The sequence below is a fragment of the Alternaria arborescens genome (assembly GCF_004154835.1).
Source record: "Alternaria arborescens strain FERA 675 chromosome Unknown contig_19, whole genome shotgun sequence".
Classification (NCBI taxonomy): domain Eukaryota; kingdom Fungi; phylum Ascomycota; class Dothideomycetes; order Pleosporales; family Pleosporaceae; genus Alternaria; species Alternaria arborescens.
In genome coordinates, this window is record NW_021167874.1 from 118,242 (window position 1) to 140,676 (window position 22,435).

The following is a 22,435-nucleotide window of genomic DNA, read 5'->3' on the forward strand; positions in this document are numbered from 1 at the left end:
GTTGAGCGTATCGGAGGACAGATTGAGTACTAGAGGTCTTCTCAAGTACCAAGATGATACGTTCGGACGTATGTAACTGGTTCAGGTCTCTCTTTCTGTGCTGGGCGACTAGTGCTCACATTTTGCACAGCGAAGAAGTTTCGCTACACCACCGCGCCACTGAAACCATCACCATCGGATCTAGTAGACACCTTTCTATTTGCTTCACAGACATTTCACATGCTAGCAACACCCGAAGAGATCGAGAAGCCAGATTCTTGAGCTGATCAAGCTCCGCACACAGTATAAATCACAAAGCGTTGTCCTTTTATGGCGTGGGAGCCGTTCCCGGCGTCTTGCACTCGCCAGAATCGATACGCATATCTGCGAACATGTAGACACGTGAATGTCTTCTCGCCCAACAATTTAGAGATATCTGCCTTGTTCGAAGATATATCTCCGAAGGGCTTTCAGTCTGACCAGCTAGAAGCACATGCCCTCGATATCTGCAAGCGCACCGGCATGAGCGTAAACGGAGTTGTCGTCGTGAGTTGTGGATAGTATTGTTCATTGATCATACAGAATGCCGTCACGGCTAAGCATGTGTGGCTTCTGTCTTACTACAAGCAGGGACGGCTGAGGTTGTTGATGCCACTGGTGGCGGTAATATATGTCTGGGAGGGTTCTTGCAAGGCTGGAAAGCATCGGGTGATGTTTTTGAAGCTTCTGTGTATAGATATGTGGCTGCTAGCTTTGCGGTGGAGCAGATTGGTTTGCCGGCTTGGGAATTGAGCAGTGGTGAAGAAAGGTGGAATGGAGTTAGGGTGATACGGCGTCTAGATGAATATAGGGAGAAACTAAGGCTGTTCAAAAGAGATTGACGGATACTCTTGCGGCGGATGCAGGATACCAAGGCGAGTTTGGCGAACGATATATGTGAAGATTGAAGTGAATGGATTGGAACTTGGATCTCATATGCCAGTTGACGGGTGCCAGCTTCTATGCAAAGGCCCCGCTCCTGCACTCGACCTGGTATCTCACGCAGTAGCAGCAGACGTTGCTTTTTGTTTGCCACCAGCAGGCCCAACTCAGTACGAAGAAAGTCTCAAAGCAGAGGGTCACCTGTCAGTTCGCATCTCCCTACCCCTTTGCCGCTTATGCGCGATAGGATTTGCGCAGGTATTAGTGAGTCGAGAAACACAGTAGCGCAGCGATTCTGTTGACAAATGAGACGTGGAGGAAGAATAGATGGAGAGCAAGGAATTGTGGTTTGCGAAAGGCCTGAACATCTGCTAGTCCTCGGACAAAGAGAGGCATTTTGGTGTATTTGTTTGCGATTGTGTAAAACTAAGTTGAAGTGAAGGTGACGATGAGGACAAAGATGCGCGTAGCAGCTGACGTCTATTTAAACAAGCTTCCATCTTCCTACGTGGCTCTCAACCTTGTCTCTCCTACACCTATGGCCACTCCTGTTATGGATCGAACCCAAACTCCTACCATGGATCGAAGCCAACTAGTAAGGCAATCCCAACTCTCAACTCTCACCCGTTACACTCCAGGTCTTTGCACGACAACAGCTAATATTGCTTCTCAGATCCAATACGACGAGTGCCTTAGAGCCATCCTCATCTGTAAGTCGAAACGCAATCATTCATACACTCATGATACTCACACTGCCAACAGCCCATGCTCGTGTCGTATACGGCCCCCAGTTTCCTGCTGGCTCCGTTTTTGACGTTGTAAATAGCCCTGGGGTGACTAACACCGGTTGCATTGTTTCTCACGTCATCGTTTACCCTACAACAAAGCTGTTCACAGCAGACGGCATGGTATCCGGCAAGTGTGTTGAGGTTATGCGCTCTACTGAGCATCTCTATGTACAAGAAACCTACTGGAGTCTTATGAGAATACTGCGTCCTAAAATTCTCAAAGCAATTGGTATGTAGGAGTACAATGACATGGAGAGATTATAGACTAACTAGAGGCAGATGATCAGAAACAGTAGAGCAGCAACGAAGCTAAGGTCATTCAATGAATGAGATCATACGCCACAAGAGGAAGGTCATGATGGTAAACAGCAGAGTATAAGTGGTTGTCATCTTGACTGAGCTGGTTGCGAAAGTGGTTCATTCATCTGCTGTCCTAAGTTTTCCTGATACACAACCATCATGACTCTCCAAATGCTCCTAGAAAACAAATCCGCATCAAGCTAGACATGTAGCTTAGCAGTTGATACTAGATTGCTCTTAATAGACGTCATGGCATCTCGTAGCAAAGACCTCGTCGGCCTCAACGCGTGTTGAATATTTCCTCTGCATCCTCCATATCTTGTGTATCTACAAACTCTGGAAATCTTTAGTATGCCAAACTTATTTGTGAGTCTGATCTTCACTAACTCAAGGTTGTAGTCATCTTGACACGCAGGACATCAATCAAGGACTCGTATGTACCCTCTAAGTACTTCCACGCTTCTGAACGTAGTAGTATCTTCAAGCCACGAGTTGTGTTGTGTTTGTTGTGGCAGGCGGCGTCGTAGACGATGAGTGACGCGACTAAAAGGTCCGTATTGCCTGAATCATCAGGGTCGTGGTGGCTGATCACAACGTCAAACTTGCAGTCCTGGAATTGATATTCATTATAGACTGCCTTGGCTTGATCTGCCGAATGCGTTAGACACGTAGTGGAACAGTAGGCTAATTCGAACTCACTGAGCACCCTGGCCTCCATCATCTCTTCGTACTGGGCCTGTGCCAGATTGTCGTGGGCAGAATCCTCATCAAAGGCAGAAGGCATCTTCGCTGTCGATGTCGCTGAAAAGGTGTTTGAGGTCTTGTATGAGGGAGATGGGTGAAGGCGAAGTCAAAATTTGCAGTCTTTGTTTTGCTGAATGTGGGTAAGCTCGGACTGAAAGATGCGAAGTGAAGGTGAATGCGATATAGCGCTTAGCGAAGTATTTGGGTAGGTAAACAAGAGATTTTTCGCGCACCGCCTCCACCTCTTCTACATCTAATATTCGCGATTACATTGAATGCAGGATACTCGACAGCAATACCAAGCACGATCGTCACGATGGCCATGTCCAAGTATGAGACCATCATGTGGGAAAAGGAGATGAAAGAACAGATCTTGTGTACGTAACTCGCAACTTTTGGCAACTCCAATATCCCGTGCTAACTCATGTAGCTCACGCACGTATCCTGTATGCTTGGAAGCTCACTCCAACTTCTACCCTTGACGTCATTAGCACTTACGTCTCTGGTTGTTGGTGCGCTTACACAAGCTATATTATCATGACCGACACAACGAGAAATATTGAGTGCATGGTTCTTCTTTCTTCCACGTCTTGTGACTCTTCCTATGTGGGTGTCCGCTTGGAGCGTCTGCTAGACTGTCTGAGCGAGAGACTGGCTCCTCTTTTGAGTGAGTCTCTTTACAATTTCTTCATGAAGATCCTGCTGTACATTGCTAACACGATGTTTCTCAACACAGAAGAACTTATGCAAGGGGCTGGTAATGATGCTTTTACTAGGGGGGATGGACATTGGTAGTTCGATGGAACCTTCCAATCGTTCTAAACCTTACTGTCACTGCCAACTGATATTCACGGCTACTGATATTCACGGCTACTGATAGGCGTTCAAAGGGACAGCGAAGGGAGCGTGCTGAGTGTGGCAAACTCGCACCTAAGTCGTCCCGCAAACAATCGGCATCAACACTACCTGGGCTACTGGATAACTTCCGCATCAACCAGATAAGAATAGCATACCATATCACAATGCATTCCGAACCATCATCTTTTCTCATAATCTCCTGTTCTACTCCTAAAGTGTCGGTTTCTAGTACAGTGACAACCAAAGCGCATGAGGCATGAGCTCCCGGAAGATCAACCACACGACAAGTACTCAATACGAGATACCATATTGCTCAAACTCCACACTAATGCAACAACTAACGAGCGTTATCTAATCCAAGAAAGCCACAAAGCCATCGTACATCCAACGAAACAACTATTCATCTTCCACCCTCCACAAGCCCACCTAGAAAGTGAGCTTATTACCCGCATTCGCCTGCACCGACGCCTTGACATTCGCACTGCCAAGCTTAGTGTACGCGTACGGAACCGAGGTCAAAGTACCCTTGGGCGCCGTATTCGTCCCCGACCCAAGACTAACATCATTGGCAATCGCGTAGCCGGTCACTTTCCCGTCGTACCAGCCAATATCCTCGGTCGTGTTCTCAAACACGGTGCTTTCAACCAGGACCTGGGCGCCTTGACGGGTATTGATACCGTTGGTGAAGACGCCGTTGTAATAGCCTGTGATATGCATTAGCGGGCGGGAAGTCCAACATGACTACTAACAGAGAGAGAGAGAAGAAACTTACTATTAACAATGTGGCCGGTTCCGAAGCGGATAGACGGGGTGCGCGAACTGATATTGTTCCAGTAGTTGTTGGCGTAGGTTACGTGCAGATGGCCTGTATCTTCCGCGCCGTTACTGTCGGAATGGCCGACGAGAGACGCTTTGTAGTGGTCGTGGATATAGCTGTTAGAGATGGTAACCCAGTCCGAAGCATGCGTGACGTCGATGAGGCCATCGTAGTAATCCTTGCCATGATCAATATCAGACGATACATCGACGTGGTCAACCCAGACGTTGGTCGATGCCTGGATGCCGATGGCGTCGCCATTGGTAGCCAGGACCTTTGAGATCTTGAGGTTCTGGATGACGACGTTCTTGGACTTGTCGACGTATAGACCTACGTTGGTGAGGGAGGCGCTGGAGTCGGTGCCGAGGATGGACTTGTTGGAGCCGATGTTGACTTTTGCCGGGCCAGTGATCGCGCCCTTGATGTAGATGACCTTGGCTGTCGTGTCTGTCTTCTTGCCGACGGCAGCAGTGAATTCAGCCAAGGACGCTACAGTCGTCGTGGTACCGCCTTTTCCACCCGTAGTGCCACCGTTCTGAGAAGCATAACCAACAGGAGACCCTTGCTGAGCGGTAGCAAAGGAAACAAGGAATGCAACACTGGCAAAGATTGATGTCTTCATTGCGCTTAATGGAAGTGAGAATGCTTTGTACAAGATATCCTTTCCATTGCGCTCGTAGTCCTGGTCTTTTTAAACATTTCAAAGAAGCTTCATTACATCTCTTGGCACATCAGCTTCAAGGTGTGATTCAAGCAACGTTGGCGAAGCTTGTCAATGTCAAGATCTAGCTCGTCTGCGGAACGATTTAGTCCACGAACAGGGCCTACCCCTCACACACACAACGCGTGGTGGGTTCCGCCAATCAACGACGGCAACCTGTCGTGAGAAGAGTTCAAAATGACGCAAAAGTTGTTGATGCGCGCCTAGTCAGGTCTCAGGTCGAATGCCAGTCCACATTTGCGCTGCATGATTCGATAGTCCGCGTTGTTGGATGGCCTGTCGGTGGCCAGGCTGACTAGCCGAATCTGAAACATGGGGTACGTCCTTTTCGTGTTCGGGCCGTTCCGTAAATTGAACATTAATCAATCCGACAAGATGAACGATTGCAAGTTTTTCCGGTTCGTGCTGAATTTTTTGCCGATGGAATAATTGAGACGAGTTTGTGGTCGGGTGGTGTGGGAAAGGCCTGGCTAACACAAGCACTTGCCGTATTGGTGTTGCAATTCATCAAAATGGTGATAGACTCAGTCAAGATCAACGGCGGTCATTTGGGTCTCCTTGATGAGAGACCGAAGGTAGCACCTTCTCTATCACTTGGGCGACTTGTGCTGGGGTACTGCCCTCAGTTTCGATGGTCATTTTGACACGGAGGTATCCACAGGCGTTTGTAGGATATTCTGAAGCGATGCTAAGGTAGCGTAGATAGTCCAATGGCTCGGAGGCTCGAGGAAATCAACGTCTAGGGTTGCTGAGGATAGCCAGGGTCTTATAGCATCTCTCCTGCACCAAGAGCGTTCCATTACAATGCATCTTGACTCTCCTCCTCCCCACGCATTCAAAACAGCTCATCCTCATCGACCTTCTCACCCCTCCGCCCCGCCAGCCAAACCCTCCCACTCTCATAAGCCCCCAAATACAACCCCGCCCCAATAAACGTCCAAACACCCCTCAACGCACCACCTCTCCACAGCCCTCTGAACCCCTTCTCTTCTACAATCTCTTTGCCTATTGCCCAACTGCTCTTTCGGCCTTTGACGGAATCCGCCACCTTCTTTACCGTGTCTTTTGACGAGTTGCCGAGGGCGTCGACTAAGCCTGCTTTCCCTCCACCACCACTCTGCGCATCTTTGCTAGGCCCAGAGCCAGAACCACCATCACCAGCCGCCAACATGACCCTCGTCTTCACAACATCAATCGGCGTCGTTATCACCGCCGACACCGCCCCCGCACTCCCAGCACTAACCGCAGTAATAACACCCATTTCCACGACCCCACCCCTCGTCAACCCCTTCTCATCCCTATACTCCTTAATCCCCGTCTTCAGCCTCTCAAAAAGCGGAAACTGCATCGCCGTAAAAGGCAGATTACGGCCCGCAAGAGCCGTGTAGCCGCGCCAGAGCGCCAAAGGGTTTGACCGAAACCTGCGCAGCGTGTCGAGCGTGGCGTTCGTAGGGTTAGAGGAAGATACCATTTGCGCGTTTTGCTTGATGACTTCTGCGGGCGTGAGGATGGCGCAGGATACGAGTTCTGCGAGACTGGATGCGGATGCGTGGACGAGGGCGATGGGGAGGATATCCTTGCCTTTGGTATTGGTGTTCCATGTTGTAAACAGCGACTTTGTGCGTTCGTATGTCGTGAAGAAGGCTCCTGCTGCGCCCGCAGTCAGTTGTTGCGAATCTGTTCTTGACTTGCACGTTGTGTTGGATAGGCATGGGAAGGTAGAATGGCTTACAGCTAGGCAACGTAGCGATAATCACGCTCCCGATGCCCTGGTATACACCGCGGAACAGCTTGGGGTCGACCTTGCCTGTCCGACTATCTGTGTACAGTTTTGCATATTGCGGACTTTGGATGCGTGTTTTTATCGTGTCGAGGGGGTATACGAGGAGGTCTACTGTAAAGGCTGCTATTGCACCGGCCTTTTTGTCATGTCAACGTTATTCGCTTTCCATTCTCTATTTCTCTTGGCCTTTTTTCCGTTATTTCCAAAGTCATTCCCTTGCTCTTTCCTGCTTTTTTGGATCTGCCCGTGGACAGATATGTGTGTGTGTGCACATGTTCATGGCGGTGCCCAATGTGCAAGCAAGCCCGCGAGCGAATGAATAAGCCGAAAAAAGTGAATACTCACAATTAGGATATCTGAATTAGTATTACCAGACATTTTTAGCAAAAATGACACGCTGATCTCTTGTACAAAGCAAACGACGAACAACAATTGTGTTGCCAGGATTATTTTGAACCTCGTAGATCTACAGGGTTCTCGATAAAACGCATGCATTACGTCACCAATGATCCTCCGAATGGCAACGCGTTTTCACGTGTTAGAATCGCTCTTCACACATAATTGCAACGACCGTGTCTGATAAGGGGTTCATCTTAGGTTATATCATATATTCGTTTTTTTTTCCTAACTGATATCTCCTAGTTTTTCCCTTCGTGGTGGAAAGCTTTCAATGTAAAATCCCCTTTCCATGCCGCAGCACCGAAACTACCAAGATAAAAGAAGAAGATGGGGTATTTCAACCTAGTTTCCATACCAAGTCCCAAACTCCGCTTCCAAGAGAGAAGCAATGTTCAATCTTTCCTCCCTCTCCCAAAGACAAAGAAAAAACCAACCCCTTATAACCTCCCCTGTATAGAAGAAACGCCCAGAACCCTCACTTTTCATAACACATATCAATCATGGATGCTCGCCCGCGATCATCGTAACCATCATCATCATCGTCGTCATCATCGCCCCCTTCCTCTACAGCTTAGTATCCTGCCTATTACTGTCACTAAGCCTGCGAAATCCCGTCAACCCTACGACACCCATGCCCGGCCTAGCACCAGTATTCGCTCGTGCACCGTTGCTTGCGCCGCTTGCGCCTGCAGTCGTGGCACCGCTGCCCGGTGTCCTGGAACCGCCGCCGGCAGCATTACTCCTCTGCTGCAGCGTCGCACTGACGACCCACTGCAAGTGCATGCGCATATTGCTGATAGCGGCGTTGACATGCAGCATTTCGTCTTTTGAGCGTTGACTCTCGTTTATAATCATCATGTTGGTGCGGCCGTCGAGGTCGGTAAGCGCATTTGCGATGCGACTGACTTCTTCCCGCAGGCTATCATGCAGCGTAAGCAGATGATGGACCTGCGAGTCGAAAGGAGGTTGTGCGGTGTTGTTGTTCTCACTCCCTGCTGGTGGGAACGACGCAGGCGGGAGTCTGAAGTCTGGTGTAGGAGCCTGCGCATCGTTTGGATCCAAAGGATCGGTGACGGGAAAACTCGCGTCGTTTCCATTGGCGGGATAAAGATAGTTGGTAATATTTGTAAGACCGTCTTCGAGGATCCCGACTTTGCGCGTCAGGGGTTCTAGTCTTGCTTCGTTGCGCTCGATACGGGCTTGTTGCTCGCGGAAGTGGGGGGCCATTGTCGCCATTGCGCAGCTGCTTTCGTGATTCAAGACATCGACTCGTTCCGCAGTGAACTTGCAGCCTACGATTGTGCCTTGGCATGATATGACGTGTTTGGGGCAGTCGTTGTTGATGTGGGGTTTGAGGTCTAGACGGAGGACTTGAGCTTCACACAGCGAGCACATGGTCAGGCGATTGTCGCAGAGGCTTCGCTGGTGCTCCTCGAGGTCCTTTTTTAGCAGGGAAGCGTGACAGTCGTCACAGCTGACGGTGTAATGCAAGCAGCCCTTGTGGAAATCCTTTTGGGATATCTGCAGGCGACAGTCTGCGGCAGAGCACTCGACGGGCGTGTATTCGCAGTACAGCATGACATGATCGTGAACATTGACGCGCTGGTCGACCCAGTTGCAGCCAGCTTTTGTGCTGGGACACTTGACCACCAGCTCGTCGAGCATTGTCTCGATGATCTTGGGCACAGGACGAATGTCATGGTCCGTCTCCACAGCATGCCGACACGTAGGACACGTCCGCCGGCCGCTGGGCTGCGGGGCCCACGCGTGATCGAGACACTCGCGGCAAAAGTAGTGCTCGCAGGAAAGCTGGACGGGCCTATCAAAGGGCGCATGGCAAATGAGGCAGACGAGGTTGCTGTCGGGCGCGGAGACGTATTCGAGGTTGGCGAACTCGGGGGGTACTTTGACGATTCGGCTGTGACGGCGCGCCGTTGATGGCGAATTGGACACGCGGACGGCGAGGGGCGAGGGGCTACTTGGGGGGCCACCGACCATGATTCTGTCGTCGTGCTCGTCGGGCCAGCCTGTCCAGGCGGCATTGCTGGAAGAGCGCGAGGAGCGCGAAGACCGTCGGTCGTTGGGAGGTGGGATGGGACTGGGAGACGACATGGTTTGGCCAGTTGTCTTGGGTAGTCGGGGCAGCGAGGCTTCTTGTGCGCGCTGCCCAGCAGTCAGCGGTGAGATGCGCTGTCTCGGGTCTCCTCGTTGAGTGTCGATCCAAGTGAGTCTGGCGGGGTGGGTGGTTGCAGGATGGTCGCCCTGACAGTCATTCACTGGCTGCAGAGCGCCAGAAGCAAAAGATTATATGGCCCGGTCAGGTCTGCGCATATTTCAGCAGGGCGAGGGAAGCATGCAGGTGTTGTTGTGGTGTGTGGTTGCGCAAGAGCGAGGAATGCCGGCTGATGGCCGTGCCGTCCGTCGTGCATGCATGCAGGAGGTACCCCAGCCCAGCCACGGCATGTGGACCATCTCTCAGGGCTGTCGTCAGCGGTCCGCTCCTGGAGTGCAGCAGCCTTGCCATCATCTCCACCAGGCACGAGCTTGTAGCTGCAACGTCCCGTGTGTTTCTGTCTTCGCATTGCCCTTGTGAATAATCGCGTCTACTCCCGCATACTGTCCCCGTACTACACCTCCGCCCTGAATCCATCCTTCACCCGCCATAAGCCATCATGGCAACCAACCCCCCACAGCTGTTCCTCCTCGCCGACCACATCAAGCTCTCCCTCCTCGAGCGCCAACGCGCATTATCCCTCAATCTCCCGTCCAACAGCCAAGATGGCCAGATCTCACGGTCACTGGAGCAACTGCGCTCCGGCATTGAATCGTTGGAGTCGCAAGTCCAAGACACATCAGACGAGTAAGAGAGCCTGTTATACCAACAAAGAACATGGCCATGGAACTAACCGTCGCCGTCTCAAGTTCCATAACCTCACAACTTCCCCGCCTCCGCAGCCAACTGGCTGAACTCACATCGCAATTCACACCCGCCAACCCAACAGCAACAACGACCTCACCAGCCCTAACCTCCCCCAACGACCCCTCCCTATCCCGCGACTTTGCCGCCGCCCAAAACAAGAAACCCACTACCACGCGCTCAGCCTCAAAATCCGTCCGCTTCAGCGACAACGACGATGACAATGACGATGATGCAAACCGCGCCTCCCTCTTCCCTTACCGCGACGATCCCCCCGACGACGCCAGCCCCAATCTCGCGCATCTGGACAACCAGCAGATCCACGCTTACCACGACCGCGTCATTGCAGACCAAGACTCGCAGCTCGATCAACTAGGCCAGAGTATCAGTCGCCAACGCGAGCTGTCCATGCAGATTGGCGACGAGCTAGACGGGCAGGTCATGTTGCTGGATGATGTCGAGGAAGGCGTGGATAGACATGCGGCGCAGTTTGTGCGTGCCAGAGGCAGGCTAGATAGGTTTTCGAGGAAAGCGCGGGAGAATTGGAGTTTGACGGTTATTGTGGTGCTCATCATTATACTGGTTTTGTTGATTGTTATTACAAAGTAGTAAAGCATTTAATAGGTCTCTCCATGGGCGTTATTTGTTGGAAATGGGAGGAAATGGGAATTAGACTTTTGATTCAGCGGCAGTTCCATGCTATTGAGACGGAGTAAAGGAACCAGTCATTGTTTGTAGCAGCTAAAGACTAGCATGCATCGTACTGTTGATCATGCCATGCTCCTACTTGGGACATCCACTATCCTTACCCACCACTTGCTACTACTACTACAACTACAACAACACGTCTGCTTTCGCCAACACGAAGCCACAACATCAGATGCTCTCGCTCATTCCCAAGACCCAACATCTGCGCACACCAGTTGGGTGATACACAGCCGCTGACGCCTAAACGCCACGCATGATGCAACAAAAAAAAAAGAGAATAGAAGACCGTAAAAATTTTGAAGCTCGAAGGGTATCGCTGTCTGTGTATATGCAAGGTGAAAACCCCGCTAGGGGCTTTGTGATCTGGTGCTGTGAATTGGAGGCCAAGGTCTGACCAGACCGGTGTTTTGTATCCTGCCAGGACTCGGTATTGTTGGTAAGTGGTGGATGATTGTCAATGTTTGACACGTCTCTCCACCTCTTCAGTATCATCTACCTTCTTTCAGGGCAGGTCCAACGCCTTCTTACTCTTATCATAAACAACATAAGTAATACTCACAGCTGGCACAACCTTGAGTAAGTTTGGCGTTAGTCCCTTGAAAAGCCCCCTCATTCCCTCGCCCTTGATAGTCTGCCTTGTCACGTCCATGATTCCCGTGTATGTTCGTGGATGGAGGACAGTGCCTTGACTCTGTAGCCGGGTTCGCAAGAGGTTAAGTGGATAGACCGCACTAGCACCAAATGCCCCAGAAAAGCCGCCAATAGCTGCCGTCATGAAGCCTCCCGGCTCAGCGTCTTGTTCATGGCAGCCAAGGCGTTTAGCGTTGCGGCGCGCGACGTAACGTTTGAGATACTCAAAGGTACCCAGATCGAGGGCCGCATAGGGAAAGATACCCACGATACCCATAGGGAGTCCGCGGTAATATGCGGCGACGCCCCCAGCATTCCACATCTTCTTTGCCGTGGCCCAGATTAGGCGGTTGCCGTGGAGGCCACCAGAGACGGTTTCGCATTGCATGCGGAACTTCAACGTGTCGATGGGATAGACAGCGAATTGTGAAACCATTCCTACGAGCGCGTTAAATGTGTGCATGTTAGATCGTGACGTGGAAGAACGCACCAGCTAGACCACCAGCAACGAATTTCGACCAGGAATGTATTATGGCGGGGTCATTATGGCCTTCGATCTTGGCAAAGACGCGTTTCGCAGCCTGCGCGAGTTAGGGGAAGCGTTTGGTTCACTTGATTATACTTGCCTCGTAAGAACCAAATTTGATGGCCGATTCAGGCATCACCTTGACGACATTCAACCCGTTTCCTATTGCGCTTGTCAGAGCCCGCGAGCAAGTCATGTCGATATGGACTCACCAGCATACAAGCTGCGCATACCGCCAGCCTGCCATAGCTCCCTGGTGGCCGTTGCAAGTGGCCTCCAAGCATTCATAACAGCTTTGATGATATTGCCATGCTTCGCAGCGACGACGGCTTCCTCCGCCACACTGGTCTGGGCGATGAGGTAGACTTTCAAACGATCGAGCGGAGCAGTCGAGGGGCGAGAAACAATGCCTGCACCGCCCCCCGCCACGAAATAGCCTGGATTGGGAACACAAGCAATCAGCATGGTTCCTAAGCTCTCTATAAGTTTTGCCGGTATCTCTTCAATGGAAGAAGAAGCGCTGCTCTTGTCGGCTTCAGACCGTGGCGGGAGGGCACCTGCACCTTGGTAGACCATCGTTGAAGGTGATGAAGCCATTCCTCCGAGCGGTGCGCTAGCCTCTGGAAGGGGATTGTAGGGCGGTGTGTGCGCTACAATGAAAAGGGAACCAAAGAAAAAACGAAGAAAACGCTGTGTAGTACCTAGGCCTTGGATTGTGTCGTCACTGATGAGAACGTCGCCTTCCTGGTTGACCTTCATAGTGGCGGAAAAATACGACATTACGGCGTGGAGGGATGGCGCGCTGACTGGAATGAAGAGAAGAAAGTCCCTTTAGCAGTCAGTACGGTGTCGTGAAAGTTCGTTACGATGCCTGTGCGCATCGCGAGACCGTTTCATGGTGTAGCTCAAACAGCGATCCAACAACCGTATGGTCTTGGGATGTTCACGCTTCCACCATGTCATCTCATGGTCCGGACTCGGACGCGCAAGTCGACTTGTGATGATCGAATTGACTGAGTACGTACCGCCATTCTTCAAAACTAATGGTCCCATCATTATTGGTATCCACTTCGGAAAAGAATTTGTCGAGGTTGCTATTGGGAACAGCAAGTCCGGCAGTCCGCAAAGCCGAGCGCAGCTCATCTTTGGAGATCCTGCCGTCGCGATTGTAGTCGATGGTCTGGAATAGGTGGTAGAGCTCCTTTTCGGTTTCGTGTACGAACTTGCGGAATTCTGGGTAGTAGTGTCAGTATGTCTTTGCTTTGAACTAGAGGAAGACACCCACCCTGCTCTGTGATTCTTCCGTTCCCATCGATATCCACAGCCTGCATTACCTCATTGAGGAGCTGGTCCGCATTTTTCAAGGCTACAGCGTTGTTGTCAGCGACGGAAACTCGGCGCGCGCCGTCCTCTCTTACGATGGTCCAGCTTTCGCAGCCCCTTCTTGAGGCCTGCGAGGTCAAGGTGGCCCTGTTTGCGCGTGTCGAGTGTTGACCATAATTCGTCCACCCTGGCGTCGGCAACGCTTGCGCTCTTTGTGTCCATGTTCGTCCTGCTATCTCCGGTCTATCATGGCTGAGGGTCGCGACACACACGGGAGGGCGACTATCGGCACCGGGCGAGGTGAATTGCGAGGAGAATGGCTAAGCTGTCAAGGAGACAGGCTCGTACAGGCTTCGACGTGGGGGATGAGGTCAGTCTCAAAGCTTGGAGAGGGCGGCTGAAAGGGGTTAGCGGGGCATGCCGCAACACCGAGGGAAGCCACGACAGGAGCCTAACATTCGCTCGCACCTGATTGGACGCGACATTGCGACACCATCCTTCTTTCCACGCTTCACGTCTCGTGCGATCGTCCTGCGTCCAGGTGTCGTTCGACTATGCATTGAAATAGTTTTTCTCCGGTCGCCGTGTATCCGGCCTTTACTGGTCCGCTGGCATCTTGCTTCTTCGAACGATATCGGAGTTCCAACCTGCTGGCACCGCTTTCGACACCAAAGCGACATCTGAGAGCGTTGTTAGATCACTTGAAAATCAGGGAACAAAATAAAGCCATTCTTTGAGGAATCCAGTGACTTCGGCTTCCTGTCATATCTCGGCGTACAGCAGGCGCCAGTTTACTCAGCCCATCATGTCTTCAAGCTATTGGGAGTCAACCCAACGCAAGTTCTGGACTTTTACAAAACAAGAGCTAGCACTGGAGCGAAAGAGAATGGAAGATGCAGAACGCAATCTGGTCAACCTGTATCCTCTGCCAGATCGGAGGCATATGAGCATCTACTTCTCTCATCGTACGTAACGTGACACGTTAATCCAGGTGCATGCTGACATGTCCTAGAACTCTCCAAAATGGCAAGACCGCTAGGAATTCGACAGCAAGCTCTGGCTACCGCACAAGTGTATGTCCGGCGATTCTATGCCAAGGTCGAGATCCGGAGGACGAACCCAGCGCTCGTGCTGGCAACAGCATTGTACTTGGCGTGTAAGATGGAAGAGTGTCCGCAGCACATTAGAATGGTATTGGCAGAGGCGCGGCACTGTTGGGGTAAGTTACGGAATGTAAGAACAAAACGCAATTCTGACAAAGACAGACACATCATTCAACGACGTTTCCAAAATCGGCGAGTGTGAATTTACACTCATCTCTGAGATGAACTCTCAATTAATCCTCCACCACCCATACCGCAGCCTCGCTGAACTCCAGACGCAGTTCCAACTGACCCAAGAAGAAAATGCCCTGGCATGGTCAATCATCAACGATCACTACCTGACAGATCTTCCGCTTCTCCACGCACCGCATGTTATCGCCATAACAGCGATGTTCTTGGCAGTCGTTCTCAAGCCCATCGGCTCCCAGGTCAATGCAGCCGGGATGAACAACGCACTGCAGACGCTGGGCAATGCACGTGGTGGACAAGGGATGCAGGCACGAATACAGAAACTAGTCGACTGGCTTGCTGAAAGTAGTGTAGATATCGAGGCTGTTGTGGAGTGCACGCAGGAGCTGATCTCATTGTACGAAGTTTGGGAGACTTATACCGATAAAACATGCAAAGACCAGATTGCAAAATTTGTCAAGGCGAGAGGTTTGGACAAGTAACATTTTGGTTCTAGCTAAACCTTTATCGAGAGCTCGTTTTTAATAAGTTGAACCTGTTGCACAAGAAGTAGTATGGGAGTATACAACATGACTTATTTAATTCAGTCGTAACGTACAAGCCGATGCATCCTCAGCGTAAGCTGTATTATTTGGAGGTGTGACTTTAAACAAAAACCCGAGCCCCTCTGTAGACTCTTCCAAGATGATTAGATATGATATTTGGGCGTCAGCAGCTCGGCGGTCCTATCACGTAGCAATGCACGGTACACCAAACGCTTGACAGCGTCGTCTTCAAAGCCTTCATACCGATGAAACAGCATCAGGGACAGACATTGCCCATTCGTCACGGCGAGCATGCGCCACAAAGCCGCAGCATGGCTGTCCCAACAATCACTCCACTGTGCCACCACGAGCTGCCGGCTCCTCTGTCGGCGTGCTTGTCATGGTGTCAGCACTCTAAAGCAGCAAGCAGCCTTACAGTATCAGCATGAACCATGCATCAATGCAGCACTTGGCCTAAAGTCGAATATATTGATTCAGCTCGCGTCCACTTGCTCATCCCACGGGGTGGGGAGAGACAATCAAATGAGTCTGTTTCGAGCCAAGGGCGATTCTTCATGCGACAAAGCTTGGCCCGTCGCAGGAACGTTTGCGCGGCATGGATGTCACGGCACTCGAAGATGATTCATGGCTGGCTTGATCAGCTCACGATGGCCGTCACTGAGGGCCCCCAACAACAGCAACAGGACGACATCACACGAAGATGGAGTGACGACAGGAGCTGCTGCTAAGGATTGTCGATCACTGGACAGGCCGTCGAGCGTCCGGGCCGGGGAGAACGAGTGCAGAAGCGCTATTTTGGTCTCACGTAGTGGCAGATTTCTATTGGCCATGGCGCTATATCCTGGCCGTCGGGACGTCACACAGGGTGAGGTCCGGGCATGTTCGGAAACACTGACGGGTGGAAAACGTCTCGCATGGCCGTGGGCGTTTAGACGTTGCTGTCGGAGGCGCAACGGCAGCAGGATGTTCGCATGGAATGGCGCAGCTCATATGATGGTCATGGTGGTCGCGGGCGGGCGAGCTGGTCTCGCAGCATGGGCTCAACAAGTTTCCCATGGGCATCCGGGTGCACAGCGCTGGCGGCATTCCAGAACATGGGCAGTGCGCTCATAATGGTAGCGATTTGCGGGCGCCGTCGGCAGGGACTCGGCCGCCACGAGCGAATCCTGGCATGCGCTCAACCACGGTGTCAAGCTGCTGCTGGCCGTCGCAGGCACAGCTGCGTTAGCGCTCCAACGCGCCAGCGCTCGCGGCCTCACTCCAGCATGTCTTCGGGACTTCCACTTGCGATGCGGCCGCCCTTGCCGACGCTGGACAAGTGGTCGTGTCCTGGCCGGGAAGACTACCTGCATTCCCCTGGCGACGGTAGAGGTGCGGAAGAAGCGGTCAGGGCGCAGACACTGTGGGTGGTCACTTGCCAGCCAGCTCACAGCCTCGCTGGGCTGGCAGCTGTTAGCGTCGTGTGTGTCGCATAAGGGCTGTTTGACGATGCGCCGCCGGCTGGGGTTTACTTTTTGCGCGCGCATCCCCATGGAATGGCCATGTGTCGAGGGAACTAGGAGAGGGCGATAGGCATGGCCGACTATTGAACCAGGCTTGTCTGATACTCGATGGATGGACATCGATGCCCTCGGGAGGCGATCCGTCTGCGCACGCTGGCGGCGCGCCTTTGACTATGCAGCGCAAGCGTTCCAAAGGCCCTAGCGCAGGCTCCCCTGCTGAGCTAGAGCGCATCGGTCCAAGGAGGCGTGGTGGCGAATTGGCGCAATGGACGTAGCCAATGACACGCTATCGCTTGTGTCGGTCGACACGCTTGGGCCACCCACCCATCCATCTGACCCAGCCTGTTCTTCTCCAGCCCTCTCGCTCCTCTTGTTCCTCGCACTTCTGCACCAGCGTTCTCAACCACATCTCTCAGCATCGCATCGCAATACTATTAAATAATACTCTACGCACTCGCACCGCTCCCGCCTCCCTTTGCATCCACCCTGCATCCTCGATAACCGCCACTCTCCGAGCTATACCCCTTTGTTTCGCCTTTGTTGTGGTCGAGCTCCCTGGATTACAACGCAACCCCTCTTCACATACAACAGTCATCCCATCCAGCACCACCACCACAACAACAATAACCACCACCAATCATGTCGCAATTCTTCAACTACGGTGCCCAGCAGCACCACGCCCAACATCTCAACGCCCACTCGCACAACCACCACGGCGGCCGATCGCGGAGGGCGCCCCGGATCTCGGCTCAGCAGCACAACAAGCAGTTCCGCCAAGTCCGCACCCCCAAGGAATTCAACGTCGAGCCCCCCACCCTCATCGCATACAAGCGCGACTTCGAGGCTGCCAGATCATTCGACATCGAGGACGATGAGATGTTCTGCCCCTTCCACCTGCTCACTGAGGATGATGTAAGTCGCCAATATTTGCCACCCGCCATCGAATCCGCCCAAGCAGGCGCTGACACTCGATGAACAGTTGCAATCCATCCACTCTTCTGGCTCAGACCGCTCCTCGCTGTCGAGCGGCTCGCCCGAGCAGTCGCCTCTCCAGCACCAGCTGCAGCCAACCCCCTCTTTTGTCCTGTCCTCAGCGGGACCCAACCCTTACACTCCTGTCGGCTTCCAACACAACAACTCGCAAACCAAGCTACACCAGCCACTAGCCCAGCGCACACGCAATGCCATCCCCATTGTTGACCCCTCGACACGAGCTGTTGCCAGCCCACCTCCGTCTGTCTCCCCTAACCGACAGATGCAGCAACAGTTCATGTCGCGACGCTGGTAGAGTCTTGCAGGCACGAGGCCAAGCGTCTTTTGTTCGGTCAACAAATGCGGCGTTGTGTGTTGCTAGGCTAGTGGGCTACCTGGATCTCTAATCCTCCTTCACCATGTCCACACTGTATAAATCTACGATATCTTCTTCGACATATCTTGGGTATACCACTTGAACTCGGCGACGGCGTTGCAATTGTCAGCGAAAAAACAAAACCACACATCATTTTACCGGATAGAAGCGCTTTGGTTCTCGATTGCTTTCAAGCGTTGAAAGCGCTAACGCATTAACGGCGGTTTGCACATACAACGGTGTTTTCTGGGTCTGTTCACGCATTTCTGGCTATTGCTATCTGTTTTTTCAAACACCTTGAAAAACTTGAGGTAGATTTCCTATGTCGCTGGTTGGTTCTCTCTTCGGGTTTCAAGCGGAGCGGTGTTGGTATATACCATTTGTTTGGGCGCCCTATAACTTGCGAAAGCGACGGTGTCTAAGCGTACATGTTGGTGGGTCATCAGTCACGGTGTTGTCTTGGGGTTCGTTCGCCTTGTCGCGTTACTTTGTACGACGACGCTGGGATGATTCTACGCAATCAGGCGCTGGTGTCTCTTTTCCTATCTTCCCTGCTTGTTTTTGGTTTCTTTGTACGAGGATTTATACGACGACACCCGGTGTGGTTGGCGATCTCTTCTTGGATGTTTTTTCTCTCTCTCTCCTTTCGTTGGGAGCTTTGTTCTCCCTCTTATATCTACACGCCTCGCAACTTTTACGTTCGAGGGCAGTGAATATCCTAGGAAAGGAATACACGCAACTTACTCATTGATCAACTCTCCAAATCCACTGCTAGCGCTCTACTTGTCATTGCATGTCGTGTAAAAGCTCTCCACACTAAACTGATGGAAGATGGGTCTTCAATACACCTCGAGCTGAGCTGAGCTGACCCCGCACGCCACGCAATGCACTTGGGAAAGCTTTCCCAGGGACCAAACTGACTAAAAACCTCCACCCACACCAAGCTCGGGGATTGCCCATGCCATGCCAGGTACTCCCCTCCCCCTCTCTCTTCATGCGGACGGACGAACGCAGGGGGGAGGAGGAAACGAATGCAGGCTAGTTCAAGGGGGGGAAGCTGTGCCGACCTGTGGCCTGTTCTCTTTGGCGGGAGTTTAGTGGTAAGCTTAGCTTAGGGAGCTGGAGCTGTCACGAGGGAGTTAGCGGCGGGCTATTGCTATGTAGATCAGGTTTTGGTGCCATATGGCCATTTCTAGACTCGATTTCGAGGTGGGAGGCAAAACGGGTGTTTTTGGGGGCAACCGTGGTTGGCTAATTCGGGAGATGTTGGCATCTGCTAATATTAGTGGTGTATTTGTTTCCTCTTCCCCCCTCACCATTTCGTTCCTCTTGGCGTGGATGCATGATGGATAGATGGGATGTTCATTCAAGCTCTTTATGCTAGTCCTGACTCTTGTGTGGAATGCTTGGTCATGTGAATTTTGATTGGGGTTGGAAGTGGTCTGATTTGGAGTTTTTGCCTTCTTTTCTTTTTCTTTCCTGGGAAAAAGGAACAAAATCTCAGGTTTGGCGATGGGTTGCGAGGTTGAGTGGATGGTGGCATGGATGCTATATTGTGGCGAAGGTGTGAGAGGAGGGAGGTTTAGTAGCAGAAGAGAAAGAGAGTGGGTAGGAGGATGGCGAGACGTTCTAAAGGTCTGGTGTTCTGAAAAAGGAGGTGTAAGTATTTGATAGCGAGGTGGTAGATTGATGTCGAGAGCGAGATTGAAGGCTATAGATCTTATGTCCCTATCGTCGGTACGTGTGAAGGATTCAACACGTATAGGAATATAAATAGATATTCCGATTGATATAATAGACGTGCTGGTGGTAAGACGCAGGCACAACGCTGTTGGGTTACACTGTATCGTATTGCAGTAGAAGTGTGTTCCCAAACACTAAATTGGCTTCGCTATATGCAGCTGTATATATACTCTTTTGATTGATCTTCCGATGTACCTTCTTCTACAGGTAGTGTTTCTGTGTTGCTCGCAGCGACATTCTAGAGAGGTCCTCGGAGTAGCTACCGTCGTCAAGAGGAGAATGGATGTCAAGAGGTAGCAAAAGCTGGAACTCTTGTAATTTGCGGATAAGATGAGAAAAGACCGACAACGCAGATTGTACCTATCCTTCTCAGCAAGATCAACTAGATTCTATTACTAAAGCCACACTTGACACAATAATTACAGGAAATCTTTCACTTGAAGAGCTTGTGCATGTTAGCTGTGACTGCACCCATTGCACTCTTATTTAACATCGACCTGAACGCATTGCGTACGATCTTCTCCGTCATCACATCACTCGCGCTGAACAGGAATACGGGAACTATACACGGGCACTTTTGCCCGAGAAGAGTACATTGGTAGATGCTGAATTCTGCACACTCAAACAAAGAGGTCCGACTCGCATGTACCTCGGTATATGTCATGCTCGGTGTTTCGGTTCTTGTGTTGACTGGCCTGCTCACGCGTCGACACGCATATCTCCGTTGGACATGTTCTGTAATCTCGAGACCCAAATTTCCATCTCACAACTCACCAAACTCTTTCCTAATCAGGCAGTCCGTCGAAAGGTGTGGATCACGATTTCACTATTACTCTCCCACAACACGCCCATACCGCTACTCTTCCGCTTGGACCTCAATCACCACGGTGCTGACCATGGTGGAAAGTCTCGTAATTGGCTTCCTCATTGCTTTTTGACGAACTGGACCAGATCTCATGGGCTAGCTGTTCGCCGCGATGAGTTCACCGGCACCAACCGTCGTGCTATCCAGCGCGCTCTCCGCCGACCAGATGCCTCCTGGACCAGCTGGAATTCTCGAAAACACCATCGTCAATCACAGCATCTCGTTAGGTCTCTGGTTTACTCACGCAGTCAGATTCAATGACCATGACGGCAGTGCCGACGTGGAATTGGGGTACCGAAGCGTAATGCACACAGTCACCGGGTTCGTGGTCTGTGCATTCCCATACTCGCTTTGATACGGTGGGTACAAAAAAGGCTAGCAGATATCGGGGACAGCGACGGCATAATCGACCATACTGTGGCATAAGAGCACATAACCCAAAGCTGTAAGCGGCTACTAGTGCCGTGTGCTGGAGTTGAGGGGCAGGCGTGGAGAGAGCAAGTTCATCAGAGCCTCTCTGGGTCCAGGCCTCATCTAGCTGTCGCAAGAGCATGACTAATGAGGCTCCGTCGAGCGACTGACAGGACTCGGCCAATTGTTGTAATGATGATTGCCGACTGGGGAAAGGATGACGTCGTTGGGTGAAGCTAGTCACGTCCACTAACCGAGGAACGTGTGTTTTCTCCAGCAAACCAACCCTTCCTCCTGCAATCGTCATCTGCCAGCTTTTTCTACACTTCTGAGGTTCCTCATCAATTCAATTGACTTCTTCCCATTGAAATACACCCACGGAACGAATAATACGTGCAGCTAGAGCTCCGAGCTACACCGCCGAAACCCCGCAAACTACTACTCCCTCCACGTAAACACCTCCCACGAAACTAGCCATGTCCGCCATCCGTGCCTTCACAACCCGTCGCGCTCCCGTCGCCTTTTTCCAGCGTGCGGCCTTCTCCCAGTCAATAGCCCGCACCGCTGGCAAGGAGTCAACTCTCCGTACGTCCGCACCGACAACCTCGGTCCAGCATGCAGCACCATGACGCTGAATGCGTGCCAGCTGTACACCGAGAGAGAGAGAGAGAAAACCAGAGCTGACGCAATCGAACAGATTCTGAGAACCGTGCCGAGGAGGTTGAGAAGAAGAAGCAGGAGCAGCTGAACAAGCAAAAGCAGGGCAAGGGTTCCTGGGAGGAGCAGCTTGCCAGTGACAGCGAGAGCGCTGTAAGTTGAATACTCCGCCCTAAACCCATGGCACAATTGGATTGTGAGTACACTGGCTAACGCAAAGGACAGGTCAAGGCGGATCGTTCCGAGACCGGCAAGGACACCAAGCAGCAGATCAAGGAGTTGCAGGAGGAGGCGAAGAAGGTCGGCCAGTAAACGAAGCGGCGAGGACGACAAAGCTCGACATGTGAGACATCTTCTCCGCTAGCTACAAGGAGACGCCGGCCGCCAGAGCTCCGTGGCTTGTGTCGGGTCGGGAGCGCTGGAAGGGAGGTGGGACGAAAGCACGATGAGCTGTCTTGCAATACCCAAATGAAAACATCTACTTTAGCCAAACTTCACAAGTGGCCTCTGTTGTGAATTATCAGCATTGCTGTTTCTACAACCATTTTGGCTTTCCCTCAGACTTAGCTGACGTCTGTTCCAGACCGCCATCCGCCTCCATGCCCACATCAAAGCTAATCCACTTATTACGACCCACTGTCTTCCTCGAAAACAAACA

General features: G+C 51.8%; 12 protein-coding genes across 12 annotated transcripts; 6 read left to right on the plus strand and 6 right to left on the minus strand.

Annotated features, from left to right (window-relative positions):
- Positions 1–1,360: 1,360 nt before the first annotated feature.
- Positions 1,361–1,984, plus strand: AA0111_g7947 (hypothetical protein; the record flags this gene model as incomplete). Its single annotated transcript, XM_028654340.1, has 3 exons — positions 1,361–1,610; positions 1,663–1,917; positions 1,968–1,984. 3 exons carry the CDS (start codon positions 1,361–1,363, stop codon positions 1,982–1,984), a joined length of 522 nt encoding a protein of 173 aa, XP_028504289.1.
- A 386-nt stretch (positions 1,985–2,370) lies between these two features.
- On the minus strand, positions 2,371–2,772 carry AA0111_g7948 (hypothetical protein; the record flags this gene model as incomplete). Its single annotated transcript, XM_028654341.1, has 2 exons — positions 2,371–2,636; positions 2,688–2,772. The coding sequence occupies 2 exons, from the start codon at positions 2,770–2,772 to the stop codon at positions 2,371–2,373; spliced, it is 351 nt and encodes a 116-aa protein (XP_028504435.1).
- Positions 2,773–3,048: 276 nt separating this feature from the next.
- AA0111_g7949 (hypothetical protein) lies at positions 3,049–3,214 on the plus strand (the record flags this gene model as incomplete). Its single annotated transcript, XM_028654342.1, has 2 exons — positions 3,049–3,113; positions 3,163–3,214. The coding sequence occupies 2 exons, from the start codon at positions 3,049–3,051 to the stop codon at positions 3,212–3,214; spliced, it is 117 nt and encodes a 38-aa protein (XP_028504436.1).
- An 802-nt stretch (positions 3,215–4,016) lies between these two features.
- AA0111_g7950 (Pectate lyase B) lies at positions 4,017–5,029 on the minus strand (the record flags this gene model as incomplete). Its single annotated transcript, XM_028654344.1, has 2 exons — positions 4,017–4,294; positions 4,363–5,029. 2 exons carry the CDS (start codon positions 5,027–5,029, stop codon positions 4,017–4,019), a joined length of 945 nt encoding a protein of 314 aa, XP_028504492.1.
- A 934-nt stretch (positions 5,030–5,963) lies between these two features.
- On the minus strand, positions 5,964–7,289 carry AA0111_g7951 (hypothetical protein; the record flags this gene model as incomplete). Its single annotated transcript, XM_028654345.1, has 3 exons — positions 5,964–6,805; positions 6,861–7,047; positions 7,257–7,289. 3 exons carry the CDS (start codon positions 7,287–7,289, stop codon positions 5,964–5,966), a joined length of 1,062 nt encoding a protein of 353 aa, XP_028504406.1.
- Positions 7,290–7,874: 585 nt separating this feature from the next.
- Positions 7,875–9,422, minus strand: AA0111_g7952 (hypothetical protein; the record flags this gene model as incomplete). The annotated part of the gene is made up of 1 exon (XM_028654346.1): positions 7,875–9,422. The coding sequence occupies one exon, from the start codon at positions 9,420–9,422 to the stop codon at positions 7,875–7,877; it is 1,548 nt and encodes a 515-aa protein (XP_028504500.1).
- A 560-nt stretch (positions 9,423–9,982) lies between these two features.
- AA0111_g7953 (hypothetical protein) lies at positions 9,983–10,836 on the plus strand (the record flags this gene model as incomplete). The annotated part of the gene is made up of 2 exons (XM_028654347.1): positions 9,983–10,170; positions 10,233–10,836. The coding sequence occupies 2 exons, from the start codon at positions 9,983–9,985 to the stop codon at positions 10,834–10,836; spliced, it is 792 nt and encodes a 263-aa protein (XP_028504499.1).
- Positions 10,837–11,437: 601 nt separating this feature from the next.
- On the minus strand, positions 11,438–13,636 carry AA0111_g7954 (hypothetical protein; the record flags this gene model as incomplete). The annotated part of the gene is made up of 7 exons (XM_028654348.1): positions 11,438–12,003; positions 12,056–12,146; positions 12,192–12,253; positions 12,304–12,920; positions 13,117–13,324; positions 13,377–13,457; positions 13,510–13,636. The coding sequence occupies 7 exons, from the start codon at positions 13,634–13,636 to the stop codon at positions 11,438–11,440; spliced, it is 1,752 nt and encodes a 583-aa protein (XP_028504497.1).
- A 583-nt stretch (positions 13,637–14,219) lies between these two features.
- On the plus strand, positions 14,220–15,188 carry AA0111_g7955 (RNA polymerase II holoenzyme cyclin-like subunit; the record flags this gene model as incomplete). Its single annotated transcript, XM_028654349.1, has 3 exons — positions 14,220–14,379; positions 14,427–14,633; positions 14,680–15,188. 3 exons carry the CDS (start codon positions 14,220–14,222, stop codon positions 15,186–15,188), a joined length of 876 nt encoding a protein of 291 aa, XP_028504496.1.
- A 1,060-nt stretch (positions 15,189–16,248) lies between these two features.
- AA0111_g7956 (hypothetical protein) lies at positions 16,249–16,362 on the minus strand (the record flags this gene model as incomplete). The annotated part of the gene is made up of 1 exon (XM_028654350.1): positions 16,249–16,362. One exon carries the CDS (start codon positions 16,360–16,362, stop codon positions 16,249–16,251), a length of 114 nt encoding a protein of 37 aa, XP_028504498.1.
- A 1,030-nt stretch (positions 16,363–17,392) lies between these two features.
- On the plus strand, positions 17,393–18,041 carry AA0111_g7957 (hypothetical protein; the record flags this gene model as incomplete). The annotated part of the gene is made up of 2 exons (XM_028654351.1): positions 17,393–17,665; positions 17,733–18,041. 2 exons carry the CDS (start codon positions 17,393–17,395, stop codon positions 18,039–18,041), a joined length of 582 nt encoding a protein of 193 aa, XP_028504491.1.
- Positions 18,042–21,596: 3,555 nt separating this feature from the next.
- Positions 21,597–22,089, plus strand: AA0111_g7958 (hypothetical protein; the record flags this gene model as incomplete). Its single annotated transcript, XM_028654352.1, has 3 exons — positions 21,597–21,705; positions 21,818–21,930; positions 22,003–22,089. 3 exons carry the CDS (start codon positions 21,597–21,599, stop codon positions 22,087–22,089), a joined length of 309 nt encoding a protein of 102 aa, XP_028504320.1.
- Between the last annotated feature and the right edge of the window lie 346 nt (positions 22,090–22,435).